The sequence below is a fragment of the Chaetura pelagica genome, unplaced genomic scaffold (genome assembly GCF_000747805.2).
Source record: "Chaetura pelagica isolate M959 unplaced genomic scaffold, ChaPel_1.0 scaffold344, whole genome shotgun sequence".
Classification (NCBI taxonomy): Eukaryota; Metazoa; Chordata; class Aves; order Apodiformes; family Apodidae; genus Chaetura; species Chaetura pelagica.
Window position 1 is genome coordinate 9337967 of NW_009953098.1, and position 12914 is coordinate 9350880.

The following is a 12914-nucleotide window of genomic DNA, read 5'->3' on the forward strand; positions in this document are numbered from 1 at the left end:
TTTAATCCACTGGATACAATTACTGCATTGTGGATTTCAGAGGGTGCTGAGCCACGAGGGCTGCATCTCTCGTTTGACTTTAAGCCCTCTAGCTCTGCAAACAGACCAGAAATTGAGTTCAACTTTTTGCCACAGCTTTCCTTTCAGTGATACCTGTTCAACAACAAAGACTTCAAGAGGCAAAACTTCAGTACTGTATGTGTAGAATTCCTGTAGCCAGTGCTGCTCCCACCTTCCCTTCCCACACCGTTTTCCAGGGAACGTGCACCACAGTAGGAAGCATCATTATTCAGTACCATTGAGCAAGACAACTGTGGATGTTTTACTATTTAAAAATAATCTATGCAGACCAAAATTCAGAGATTTGTCTCTTTAGCTCTTGGTCACCAACCCAAGACTGAAAAATATGCTAGAAATTCAAAGTGGCTGCTAAGAGTGACACCGAGTTCCAAGTGCACCCATCGTTTTTGCAGGATGTGGAGGGGCTGTTCCAGCTGACCTGGCAGCATGTAAACATTCCCACTGGAGATTAAGTACACACCTTTGTGATGTAGTTGTTTTATTTTGCTCTCTCAAGGAGCCGCAAGACAGGCTTATAGAATAAATAAGTTAAAGTAGAGAGTGTAGCAACTTAGACAACCTCGACATTGAGATGCTTAACTTTGTAATGGCAGAGTATTCCTGGCCCAGCGGTTGGGCAGTAACACACCAGCCCTGAGCCATGGCAAGTATTTCCCCCTGTGGCCAAAAGGATTTTTAATCATGCCCTCAGCCAACTCGACAGTAATAAAACATAGAGAAAAAAACGAACAAAAACCTTTTGTACCATAACGGTCATATCCGTTTGTCCCAAGTGTGTCAGTCTGTGCCAAAGTACTTCTGTCCAAAGTGTGTTGGTGCAACAGGGTGAACTTCTGTGGTTAAAATGGTGATTTCTGGGAATTCCTGGATGATGGATTTGGCACCTGTTGAGAGAGGGAAAAGGCAATAATGACTATGGCACAGCTGTACGGCAGCACCACATGTTAAGTCATGATTAACAGAATTCTGCAGGCAAGTCATGATCTGCTCTTCAGTCTCCATGTTTCTACCTTAGCTGCCTATGAGGAAAAACTTCCTGAATTTAGTGGATTGCTGGGTTGGGTTTTCTTACTTGGATTTTTCTTTTCTTTACCATGCATGCTCCCTATCTAAGCATGCAAGTGGTTACAGACTGTCAGGAATAACTCTGGGCAGTTCAGCTGACTTTCTAGATAGTGATCTCTGCTGTAGCCAATTTTTAAAATTACACACAAGGATCCATTTTCTTACTTCACAGGATAAGAAGTTCCTTTTTTTGATCCCCTTTTAAAAATTAAGCTCTTTAACATACAGGCAGGGCAAGTCAGGAGCTTCATTTACCTCCTGCTCCTCACAAAACTGTTCTTTTGGTGGCAGACCAGCTTCACACACCCATAGGCTGCCACAGCCCAGAGCAACAGCAGGACTGGCATTGCTCTGTGAGCCACTGAGGTAGTTTTTGTGCCTGGCAGCTTTGCAGATTTCTGCTTTTAGGAATACTTTACTATTTGCAGTTTCACCATTAGATGCAACAAGCCTTTTCTCCTTTGGTAGCCAACTTGTCTGCCCCAACCAAACATGTTCTTGTTAATTCTCTGCTGTTAATTGCACCAGCAGAGCAGGGGCCAGAGCTCCTCAGAGCTGTCCCCACGGGGTGACTAATGTAACTCTTCCCCATTAAAGGTTCCTGTGCTCACTCCCTGTCCCCCTTGTGCCCCTTCAACTTACCATGAGGTGTGGAGAACAGGCTTAGCAGGATAATGACACTTGGTTGAACGCCATGTTCTACAAGAACTTTGACAGCCTCAATGACAGTATTACCAGTACCTAAAAGGGGAAAAAGTGAGTTTATTTTGTTTTTTCATGGTTGAAGAACTTGTCCCAGGCCATCTGAGAATATCTGTGTTAACATGGGGGTGTGACTAAACAATTATACTGTCCTTTTTCACTGGAAAACTATCACCTCTGCATGTCTTAATTGTAGAAAACAGTCTCTACTCTGGAACAGCCAACTTGGCCAGGTTTGAGCACTGATGTCAGTGGATTTTATCAAAGCCCTGAGGACAAAATAGTAAAATGACAGTTAAGAGCTCAATGGGTAGAACTAGAATTAAATCTTGGACTGGAAAAGTTACTTCACCCTGACAAACTCCGTACCATTCTTACCGGATTACATTATTTTGGTAATATTAACTGTATTTAATTTTAAGTAATTTACTTCTAGGGCTATATAAATGAATAAATAGATAAATAAATGTCTTTAATAGCATGAGAAAAATACTATTTGAGTCTTGTGGCAAAATTTTAAAAATTGAATTTATATTGTTTCAGTGCTTTAACCTTTCTCACAACCACAGGCATGCCCAAATGATTGGCTCTGCATTCCTGCTGGTGCAGGCTGATATTAACACATTAAAATGTGTTCTGACACAGGCTGATAAATTAAGCCCCTGGAGCTTAGAAATGTTCACAGGGCACTTACTGTTCAGATGAGTCTGGCTGTACGTAATGATGAAAGACACTTACTTAGTATTGGGTACATCAGAAGAACTTTCCTCCTGTAGATGTCTGGTGGAAACTTGGCATAGTAGACTTTGGCTCTTTGAGTCTCCTCGTCACTCTGGATCAGGATTTTTCCTATGCGGATGGATCTGCAGCAGTCCCGTAGCCCCTGCTCCATGGCCTCTCCTCCACGTGAGCCACAAAGGGAAACAAGGAATTGTTACACTCTCAGAAACAGCACCATTGCAAGATTAAATACAATTGCAATTAAATATAGCTCCAATTGGTGAAGGGTTCTGAAAAGGAGATTTATTTATTTTGTCTTGGTTTTAAGTGTTAAAAAGACTTGAAGCTAGAGTGCTTTTTTCTCTGCTTAAGACAGAAAAACCAGGCTATGTGGTTACTCAGCTCCTGGGCATTGGTGTTCACACACACCAGTGCTAAGCTCTCCAAGCTGGGAGCTGAAATCTCTCTGAGCTCTGCCCAGACACCATGGTGCAAAATGCTGTGCAGGAAGCTGTGGAGCCACTGGGTTTGACATCACAGACACACAAGTTTCCACACACTGGGCAAAACAACAGACACCCCTGAGTGTGGCTGAAGATCTGTCTCTGGGCAGAGCCAGTTGGTGGCAAACAAGGAAGGACAGTTGGCCTGGCTTCTCATAGCTGCTAGAGAAGAGGCCAGAGGAAAAATGTTGCAGCTCTTTGTCTCCTCAAATGTTAATGAAACTTATTATTTGACATTCTGTGGTTAAGGATACCTAAGAAGGAAGAACAGCTGGCAGGTTTGGGTAAAACTTTGCTGTAGAGAAGTGTTGGTGCACATTTCTGAAAGGAAGGTGCTTACAGGTTTCCAAAATGTTTAATTTGTGCTCATTCAACAACCAGAAGCTGCCTACCACTTCTCATGATGCTGACTCCACAGTTTCCCTTTTCAAACCGGACTCCTTCATACTTGTGTCCTGTGAGAAGAAAAAAACCCAGATGTAAGTGGCAGCAATGGCTCCTTCTGCCCCAGCTTAATGCCCCTTTGAGGACACTGGTCTAAGTGACCTCGGTGTGAACGGAACAGAGATTCCCCTGAATAGCAGGGGACAACAGTGAGTTCCCTGTCTCTCCACAGGCAGCGTGAACCAATCTGCTCACCATATCCTGCAGCCCTCAAATAAGCAGTGGGAACAGTGCTGAAACTGTCACTGGTGAAGAACCTGCGCTTTTTTTTTAACCTTAAAAAAAAAGTGATCCTTTCAAGTGCGTGTTTTATAACTCAGGTATTCTGTGATTATTTTAAATGAAGAACACTATGCAAAATAAAGGTAAACAGTGCATCCTCTAAGAAGCCATGTGCAGTCCTATGCTGCAGGTGGAAGGGTTAGACCTGAAATATGATGCTACAATCCTACTGTCATTGTGTTCTTGATCACTGAAAGAGAAAAGTGGGCAATGGTATGTACATGAGAGATACAATCATTGGTACCGTGAGCTCAGGTCTTTTGTTAATTCAAAGATAAAGACAGCAAAGCAAGACTGTCCCAGTCACAGTTCTTCAGGTCTAACATGCTAACAAGCTTGCCCAGCACCACTGCAGGGAAGAACATGTGGACATATTCCTTATAGGTGCTGTATATTCCCTTTCCTGCCTGAAAACAGTCCAAAGGCTCCCTTAAAGGGGAAAGAACAGCGTGTCGCTGATGTCTTTGAGGGGTGTTCTGCTTTTGAGCCCAGAGAAGCAAAAATCACCTGTGCTTACACCATCTTACAGATGCTTGCAGGGAAAGAACTGAGTATAGAGAAGCAGGAGTTCAGGCAGAAGCATGTGAGTCCTCAAGACACTTCCTGCTGGAAAAGCTCAGCTAAGGCCATTCTAGCTCCCTCACTGGGCACATGTGTTGGAGTGAAAGGGCACAGTTGGGAGAGTGTGGCTAGGGGTGAGGGCAGGAAACAAAGCCTGTGAACCAAGGCAACGTGTCCTCAGTGGGCAAGGTCCACACAAAGAGAACTGTAGACCTGCCAGTCAAATTGTGTAATGCAGAGAGAAGATGTCATCAATATATCCATCACTGACTCACCTGGAACAGATGTGATACCAATGCTCAAGAAGTAAATAATGCAGCTGTCATTTCATTTAAAAAGAAGCAAAGGTAAAGATGATGCCTACTAAGTGTCCTCCTAAATTCTGCTTAATTTCAGAGTGTTTTCAGTCCATCATTCTCTAACTAAAAGTAAAGACATACAAATGGTTTACTTTGAAGAGCTTAGGGGAAGAAAGAGGGTGTGAATGCACAGAGCTGCTCTTAGTCATAAGATTTTAGGTAGTCCTGCGAGGAGAAGGGAGTTGGACTCAATGATCCTTCTGGGTCCTCTCCAACTCAAAATATTCTGTGATTCTGGTAACAGTTCCCTATTTTTTTGTATTAGTTAAGCTTCCACTTCTGTTCCTACCTGGGGGAGGAGTAATTACCCACATACCTGTTGGAGTGGTGACAGTACACTCTGTGTATGGCAATTGGTTCAGTCCCTCTTCAACCACCAGTCTGATCTGTAAAACCAAACAGATCAGTCAGTTTAAAGGGATTTGTTATCTATGGAGATAAGGTACCAAATGTTAGTAGTTTTCACAAGTACTAGGTGAACACCTAACAGCCTGAAGGGTCTGGAAGGGTCTCTTCAGTAGTAGTTAAGGACTAACTGACTTTTGAGACCTTTTGGGGGTAATGCTTATGTTTTGTCCACATACCAAATTAAGACATTACAAAGCAAAATTGAGGAAAGGGGGAAGATTAATCTGCAATCATAAAACTGGCTTTATTTCTATTTGGCAGGCATAAGCATCACAGACAAATTCTTCTCGACAAATGAGTGAAGGACCAGTACAAGTTCATTTTGTTGACAAAAAATATTAGTGAGAAAAAGGGAAAATTTAGCCCTCTCAGTTCCCCATTAGCCAGGCTCTGAGATCTATTTTCACATCTGTATTTCTAAGACTGAAGTGCCATGGGGCTGCCAGAACAACCACAGGAGCTGCAGCAATGGAAATGCACCATCAAGTGCTGAAAGTCAGAAGATGTAGAAATCCCTTAATTGCCTAATTGCCTCTTTTTTCTGGCACCTCCCAGCTGTGGTTACTATGGGATTCTCTGCCAAGCACCTGGGCTTTCACCGGTGCAGATACAAACCCCCCATCCTTCCAGCCTTGTGTGGCCAGAAAACCTCCAGCTCTCCCCTGGAGCTGTCCTGCATCTGTGCCCCAGGCAAAGTTACCAAACCACATTCATCTAAACCCAGAATGACTGCCCAATAAAGATGCTCTGGGTATTAAAGATGTAAAATTTCTCTCTGCTACTAAGCCAAAGATTCACAGGCTAGAACTACTCATGGAAAGGTACTGCAAAACCAAAGATGAAACCTGTTAAGCAGCAGTCTCTGTATGATGACAGAAATTAGGCAACTGCTCCTGGGACTGTGCACTGCTCACTTTAGACATTTCCTATTCCAGAAACAGGGCAGAGCAGCTTGGAAGATTTATTTTCTCTTCTTCTGTTCTGCTCTAGTTCCTAGTACACAGGCAGTCTCTTCTAGGAATTGGTAATAGTCCCTTAATTTTACAACCCCTGTGGTTGCACCTAAACCCTCAGCAAGCCTGGATCAGGCACAGATTAAGATTTTCTTTATCCCAGGAAACCTGCCTGCTGTAGCAAATGGTGCTGGTTACTGAATGGTCTCCAGATTCATCTTTGCTAACTGGGAAAAGAAAGATTTTCCTTGTAAATAAATGTGGATTTCAAGCAGCAAACACCCTCACGACCACAAGAAAGTATATGTGTGGGTGTGAGCATTGTGGTTTTCTTTAAGCATGTAATTTAAATGAGATAAATGTTGCATTCCCAACAGTTTTTGTTTTGACTTAGTAAAGTGTGTGAAAACTCCAAATTGCTTTGTCTCTGGTAGTAACAGCTGTATGGCTAAAACCCAGTTCCCAGTGTGGATGCACCAAGAGTTATTAATCTAATACACAAGTGCCAGGAGCCACTACTGCATGCAAGTGATTGTTAACATCTAAACTGTAAGAAATTTTACAGCTCTGTTCACAAGATCAAAAGTACTGTTTCAAAGTAAAATTGAATTATCTCTAGCCTCTGTGCATCTGTTTTTAAGCAGTATCCTCTGTCCTGAAGTAGCTGTGTTTGATAATAACATGCTTTCTGGAACCCTTTGAAATGAAAGCACTCCATAACAGAAACAGAAGTCCCTACACAGACAGTTCCTGTCAAACAGTCATTTCCTTTGTGCAGAAATGTTGCTCTCACACCACCATTATTCTAGCCTGAAATACTCATTTTATGGAAGAGCTACAAAGTACAATATCAAGAAGAAAAAATCGCCTACCAGACGATCAGCAGAAAATACGAAGTCTCCTCTACTGGATTTCCTAAAAAAGGCAATAATTTATATTTTAGATTGAGGAATAATCTTAAGAACATTGCTTAAAAGTGGTATTAATTCAAGGACAATATATCCTAAGACAATATAGTTCACAGAGAAGTCTCCTACCCATATACAAAATTCATCCCACAGAGATTCAGCTTCATGGGTTTCCTGTTTGGTGGCAAAGACTGAACTGCAGTGAGCTCAGTCAGGGTTTGCCTCTCACTACTGGCAACGTTCCTGCACTGCACCAGAAGCAATTAAAGCATGAAAACGTAAGCGTGATACCCTGTATGTTTTCCACTGTACTACCTACCATTTCAGCTCAGTTCCAAAACATTTCATAAACTCAGATGTGCACTCCCAGGTACATTACCTACACCTCTGAGCTAGAGAGCTTTGCTCTTCCTGTTGCTAAGTAAATTGGAAACCATGAGACAATGATAATGCAGATCCCAGGCCCTGAGGCTGAGTTAACACACATGATAAGCAGGAGATATACATCCTATCTTATCTGGAATTCATTTGCAGTGTGACTAGTTTAGTGACTTTGAGACTAAAATGAGCAAGGATTAACGAGCATCTCAAGACCAACTCTCACCATATAAGAGTAGAACAAATTTCCAAATAAGGAGCCAAGCCTATAAACAGTCCTAAAAACACTCAGAAGAAGCATTCACATCACAGGCAGGTACCTTTTAGTGAAATCACTGCAGGCATACCCCCCTCTCTCATTTTCAAACCATGATACTCTGCATGTCTCCTTAAATACCATAAAGAGAGTTTTACATTTAATCCTTAAGATCCTGCAATATGTTTACATGAGGGAAAGTCAAAGAGGCTTGTCTCCTTATTTACTGGGCAACTGTTAACTTAGCCACACTAAAAAAGGGAGTTTTAAAAAAAAAAGTCAGCCTAAGGTACGTTCTTTCCTTGTGCTAACAACACATTATTAAAAATATTTTATTTTTTTTTCCTTCTTTCTGGTAATGACAGGATATTCCTAACTTTCTGCTACTTTAACATTAACCAGAAAATCAATGCTTAAAAACACCTAATCCCAAAGCCACAAAAACCAACCCCAGAAACTCTACAATTATACAAACTTAAGATTTTTTAAGGGATTGATATTTCCATCTGTGGTGTGCTTAATTTTTATTTTTAAAAGGGAAATAGCAAAGTGTGCAGATGGCACATCCGGGTTCTTTCAGAAAATTTAGTTGTATTTCATGAACAGATGGTAAGACAAACCCAGCAATGTCAAGACTGCAGTTTTTGACTGCAAAGCAATTCATGTCTAGAGTGAATACTATGAGGTATTAATACAGATTATTAGGCTTTAAATTAACTACTCTGTCCTTGCAGAAAGACATGTATGTTTTTATGCACAGTTCACTGAACACCCTTAGTCAGTTATGTCTGTTTTTTTGAGGGGAGGAGGAAAACAGAAAACAAAGCTGCACTAAAACGAGAGACAAATTATAATAATAATATGGGAAATCACAGACCTCTTGTACAGCAGCTGCTGGGGAAGCTGTGACCAGATTTCAAGCCCCACATCATATAAGGATTGCTATAGGCCAGAAAAAAAGGCTGATGTGAAAACACTGTAACTGTTCACCTTAAATATCAGACAGAAGTATAGAAAGTAACAACTGATGGCAGACTAGAAACTTTTTCACCTTCTTAATCAGATAACAAGGCAACATTTTAAAGAGTGAGGCACTAAAACCTGACAGGAACATTGCATTAAACAATATAAATTAGTTTCATGTTGTTTCTGAAAGTATGGCAGCAGGACTGATGTACAGTTCAAGTCAGGTGTGAGTGTCAAGGGGTAAGAAGACACGTTTTGGGGGACTGTAGTGTAACAAGCTAACTGCAGGGTTTGTTCCTGCTTTAGCACTTGGGACTGGTTACAACTACTGCTATGGCTTTAGGCTGTGGCAGTCATGGTCTGACTCCAGTAATTCCTGTTTCTGTAGTTACTTTATAGGAGAATTTCTTGAAAGACACTCAAGGTACTGTGAAGGCAATACTGAAATAAAAAAAAAAAAAAAAAAAAAAAAGCTGTTTTCCTAAATAGAATTTCTAAAAGGCCTTTGTAAGAAAACTTAAGGGACTGGACAAATTGCTGGCATTGAGGGAAGTTGATGTAGCTGGGAAACAGGACCATGTTCTACCTGCAGCACCACTTCATGTACTTCAGTACTTCATTTTTTTCAGTGCCTGGGCTGAGGCAGGTGGTATGTGAAAGGGATGCCACCCTCCTCACTGGCAGTAGTCATCTTTACTTTTCATGGGTGGGTAACAGACTCCTGCATTACCCTACTCTGTACAGCAGTCAGGACAGCCTGTCCTACCACTTCACTGTCTTCATTTCTATAGTGTTCACTCAGTTCTCTGGGGAATAAGAAGCCTTTGCAGAACACAACAGAATGTTCTCATGTAACAGACACAATAACCTTTAAATACCTACACATTCAAATCATGTCTATTGTTAAATCAGGAGTTAGAATGACACTACAAACCTGAGCTACTGAATTAGCTTCTTATGGAAATCAGAGCTCTACATTACAAATTGCTGCAACACTCATTTCAGCTTCCAGATCCATAGTCCTAATCGGTGCAGGCCAGAAATGACTTTGGGATCATACCCTCCTCAGAAAGAGGACCCGTTCCCAAACGTTCAGTACTTGATCTCATCAGTTCACACCCCAGTGCAGGACTCAAAACATACCCAACACACAGTGTAAAAGGCATCTGCCCACCCCTTAAAGCACTGGCTGGACAGAAACGTGAACAAGCCTGAGGAGAGCTGAGCGAGCCCAGGCCCACCCAAGCTGAGGTGACCTGTCCATCTCCCTGACTCTGGTACACAGACCTAGTTCTTGTTAGCTTGAACAAAGCAAAACAAATACCTGGTCATTTTAGCCTATCAAAAAGCCATTACTGCTCCCACCAGCTGCCTCTGAACCCACCACAGGACACAATGACCATCCACATGAAGGTGGATTTTTCTTTTATAAAATGGACAGTTACTCCAATTGAAAGGCTGTAATTTCTTTCTCTGGAACAAGGAAAGAGCTTTCCACTTTTCTGAGCAGCTCACACGACAGACGAAATAGAGTCCCTGAGGTTTTCTGCATCTGGCCCCTGACCATCCTTAACTCCACACAAGCATGCCTGATTCTAACTTGCATTGCACTGGGATAACCTATCCCTTCCTTACTACTCCTAAATCGATTACTTTTTACCTACTTTTGTTCTGTTTCTCTCTCTCCAGTGCCCTGCCTTTTAATTTCTGCCCTTCTCAGGGGATTGCTGCACCTGGAACATCCATCTGCTGCAGCATTAAGTAATCTAAATAACTTCCTTGAGTTAAGGCAGCTCTGGTGCTACCTGTTCTTTTTTTTTTAATCCAGAAAGAAAGATTAAGTGATAGGTATCTAATTGCCCTGTAGATGACACAGCTTTTCCCGCTACCCCAAGCAGTGTATGTGCACATACCCTTTTGTCAGCTTAAATTGGATTTTTTAACCAGTAGCTCCTCTTAGCCACTTGGCTGCTTTTTCACAAATGCAATACTTCTGAGGAGTTTCTTTTAGCAATTGGTTTGAGTGCTACAGTGGTCAGACATCATTTTTAAGGCAGATTACACCTGCTCAGGGAAAGGCTACTGCAACACTTTCTAACCAGTGTACACAAAATTCTATCAGCCTTGCAGCTGAGCACATTTTAACATCTTTCTGAATGACAGGCACTGAAATAGACCAGTCAAGGTCTTTTATTTATTGAGATGCCACTGATTTTCTGGGACAGAACATAAAAATAATGATTTTCTACCCTCGTTGCATGCAAAGGCTACACCTGCCTTTCTGAGCAGGCTGTTGTCCAGTTTTCCTCACCGGCTGGGAAGGAAGCTTGGAAGTGACAGCTACATCACCACTGCCAAGGCAGTGTCATGCTCAGAATAAAGTACAGTTTCTTATCACTGCAGCTGTTATGAATAATTCATTATTTACAAGTCTTATTCTATACTTCCTCTTACCAAAGTCTTGCACAACAAAGCTGAAGTAACTTTAAAGAAGACCTCTTCCAAGTTAAAATACCAGCTGCTGTTTTCTGGATAAGCTCACTATAGCCAGCAACTTATTAAATGTATTTTCAAGACTTCAAAACCTCTTTACAGCAAAGTAATAATAAAAGCCATAGCTGGGTACAATAACCACATTGCTTGTATTCACCTAGATATCAAAACTATGTGCTATTTCTTCTTCACTAACCTCAAAATCTTTTATAGGCCACCACTCAGTTTGGATTTCCCCTCTCTGCTTAGCCTACTTACAGCTTCCCTCTCTGCTCGGCAGGGAAGCTGCCATGCAGACATTCTCACCTGCAGTGATCTTTTGTGTGGTCTTACCCTCCTTGCATGGAGACTACACCACCTTTGTGTGCTCCTGCCTGCACCCAGACTATGTTTTTCCACAATGCTTTGAAGGTTAAATAAAAACAAAACACAAACGTAGTTTAAGGTAACAAGGCTCCTGCCAGCTAATGAAATTAATGTAGGTATTGTCTTTGAGAGATGATGATTAGTTTTGCATAAAAATGTATTAGTGATCTTAGCTACAAAGTTAAGCACTCAAGAACCAGGAAAAACCAAACGTAGACTACACAGGTAGATAAGGCACACGGGGAAGAAGGTATCTGCTTTGTGTTAGTTACTGCAGACTAGAAAGCCAAGGTGTTGCAGGAAGAGAAGGCTTTACTCAGAACCTGATCACTCTATCAAGAAAACCTGCTTTCACACCTGTGTGTCTGCTGGTGGTTCTTGCATCACAGTAGCCAAACTGTGCTTTTAATAGACGGCCACTACTCATGTCTGTCACACATTGCATGCCAAATGTAATACCTTATAATATCACCTTCCAAGTGCTGAACAATCACAGCTAAAATGTGATCAGAGGGAGGCACACTTCCAATATCTGAGAAGCTAATGTATAATTAAGACATTCGGTCTTAATTATCTCACATTGGATGATCAGCAGTGGGGTGCAATTTTGCATGGATTTCTGTGCTTCAGCTTAAGGTTTATAAAACTGGAGTAACACCTTCATGTCTCACAAGGTATGGTGGCAGCGAGGACTTGTGGTGACAAGAAGTGACAACAATGGAAAATACTGCCTTCAAAAAAGGCATTCTTGTTTCCAGTAAAGTGCCCTAGTCAAACAAACTGTTCTTGCCTTGTCTGCCACCCTCCTTAATACTATTCCACTCCCACTCCTGCCAGCCCTTCATGGTCTAGTCTATATGCTATCCCCAACCTCCTCTTCCAAAAATATTATTTTCGCCTAATCTGTTCCAGTCCCTGCTCCTCAAACACCTGATTCCAGTTCACTTTAATTTCGGCTGGTCCCACTTTTCTCCAAGATTTTTCTTACTTCCAGGTCTCTCAGGCTGCCTTTGTGATCCATTTTCTACCAGCCACCCTTGTCCCAAAATTCTTAAGGCTCACCCACACTAAAACAGACTGCAAAGACTTGGCCCTTACGTTTTCCTTAACATGGCAGTCCTAATCTTCAGCAAACTCGTGTGATTTTTCCTTGCCATTTATTCCCAAACCTGGCACCTGTGCTTCACCAACCTTGAAACCCAGGCTGTGCTCCTGTACCCACATTATCCTAATCCACTTCCACGAGACCCAGTTGCTGCCCTTCGGTGTCTCAGTGACCAGGGGCAGGAGGAAGGGGACATACTCGGTATCACAGACTGGTGAGGCAGCGCAACAGCAACCCAGCCTGGGAAGGCTGCACGTTGGAAAAGCCGCCGGACGAACAGCGTCTTTGTCACCCGCGGCCTCGCAGCCCCTCATCCCGCCCCTCCCCTGCCCCTGGGGCACCACGCACGGCTGCGGGGCCGCGG

The 12914-nt window shown here is 42.3% G+C and overlaps 1 protein-coding gene across 1 annotated transcript in view; it reads right to left on the reverse strand.

Moving 5' to 3' along the window:
• Positions 1-721: 721 nt before the first annotated feature.
• Positions 722-12914, reverse strand: part of UPRT (uracil phosphoribosyltransferase (FUR1) homolog (S. cerevisiae)) — a 25352-nt gene continuing 13159 nt past the window's right edge. Inside the window, exons 2-7 of the mRNA XM_009997246.1 lie at positions 6951-6993; positions 5034-5103; positions 3464-3526; positions 2587-2748; positions 1789-1887; positions 722-965 (exon numbers count right to left, since the gene is read on the reverse strand). Coding sequence (XP_009995548.1) covers positions 859-965; positions 1789-1887; positions 2587-2748; positions 3464-3526; positions 5034-5103; positions 6951-6993 — 544 coding nt within the window. The 3' untranslated portion in view covers positions 722-858. The remainder of the gene's footprint in view (positions 966-1788; positions 1888-2586; positions 2749-3463; positions 3527-5033; positions 5104-6950; positions 6994-12914) is intronic.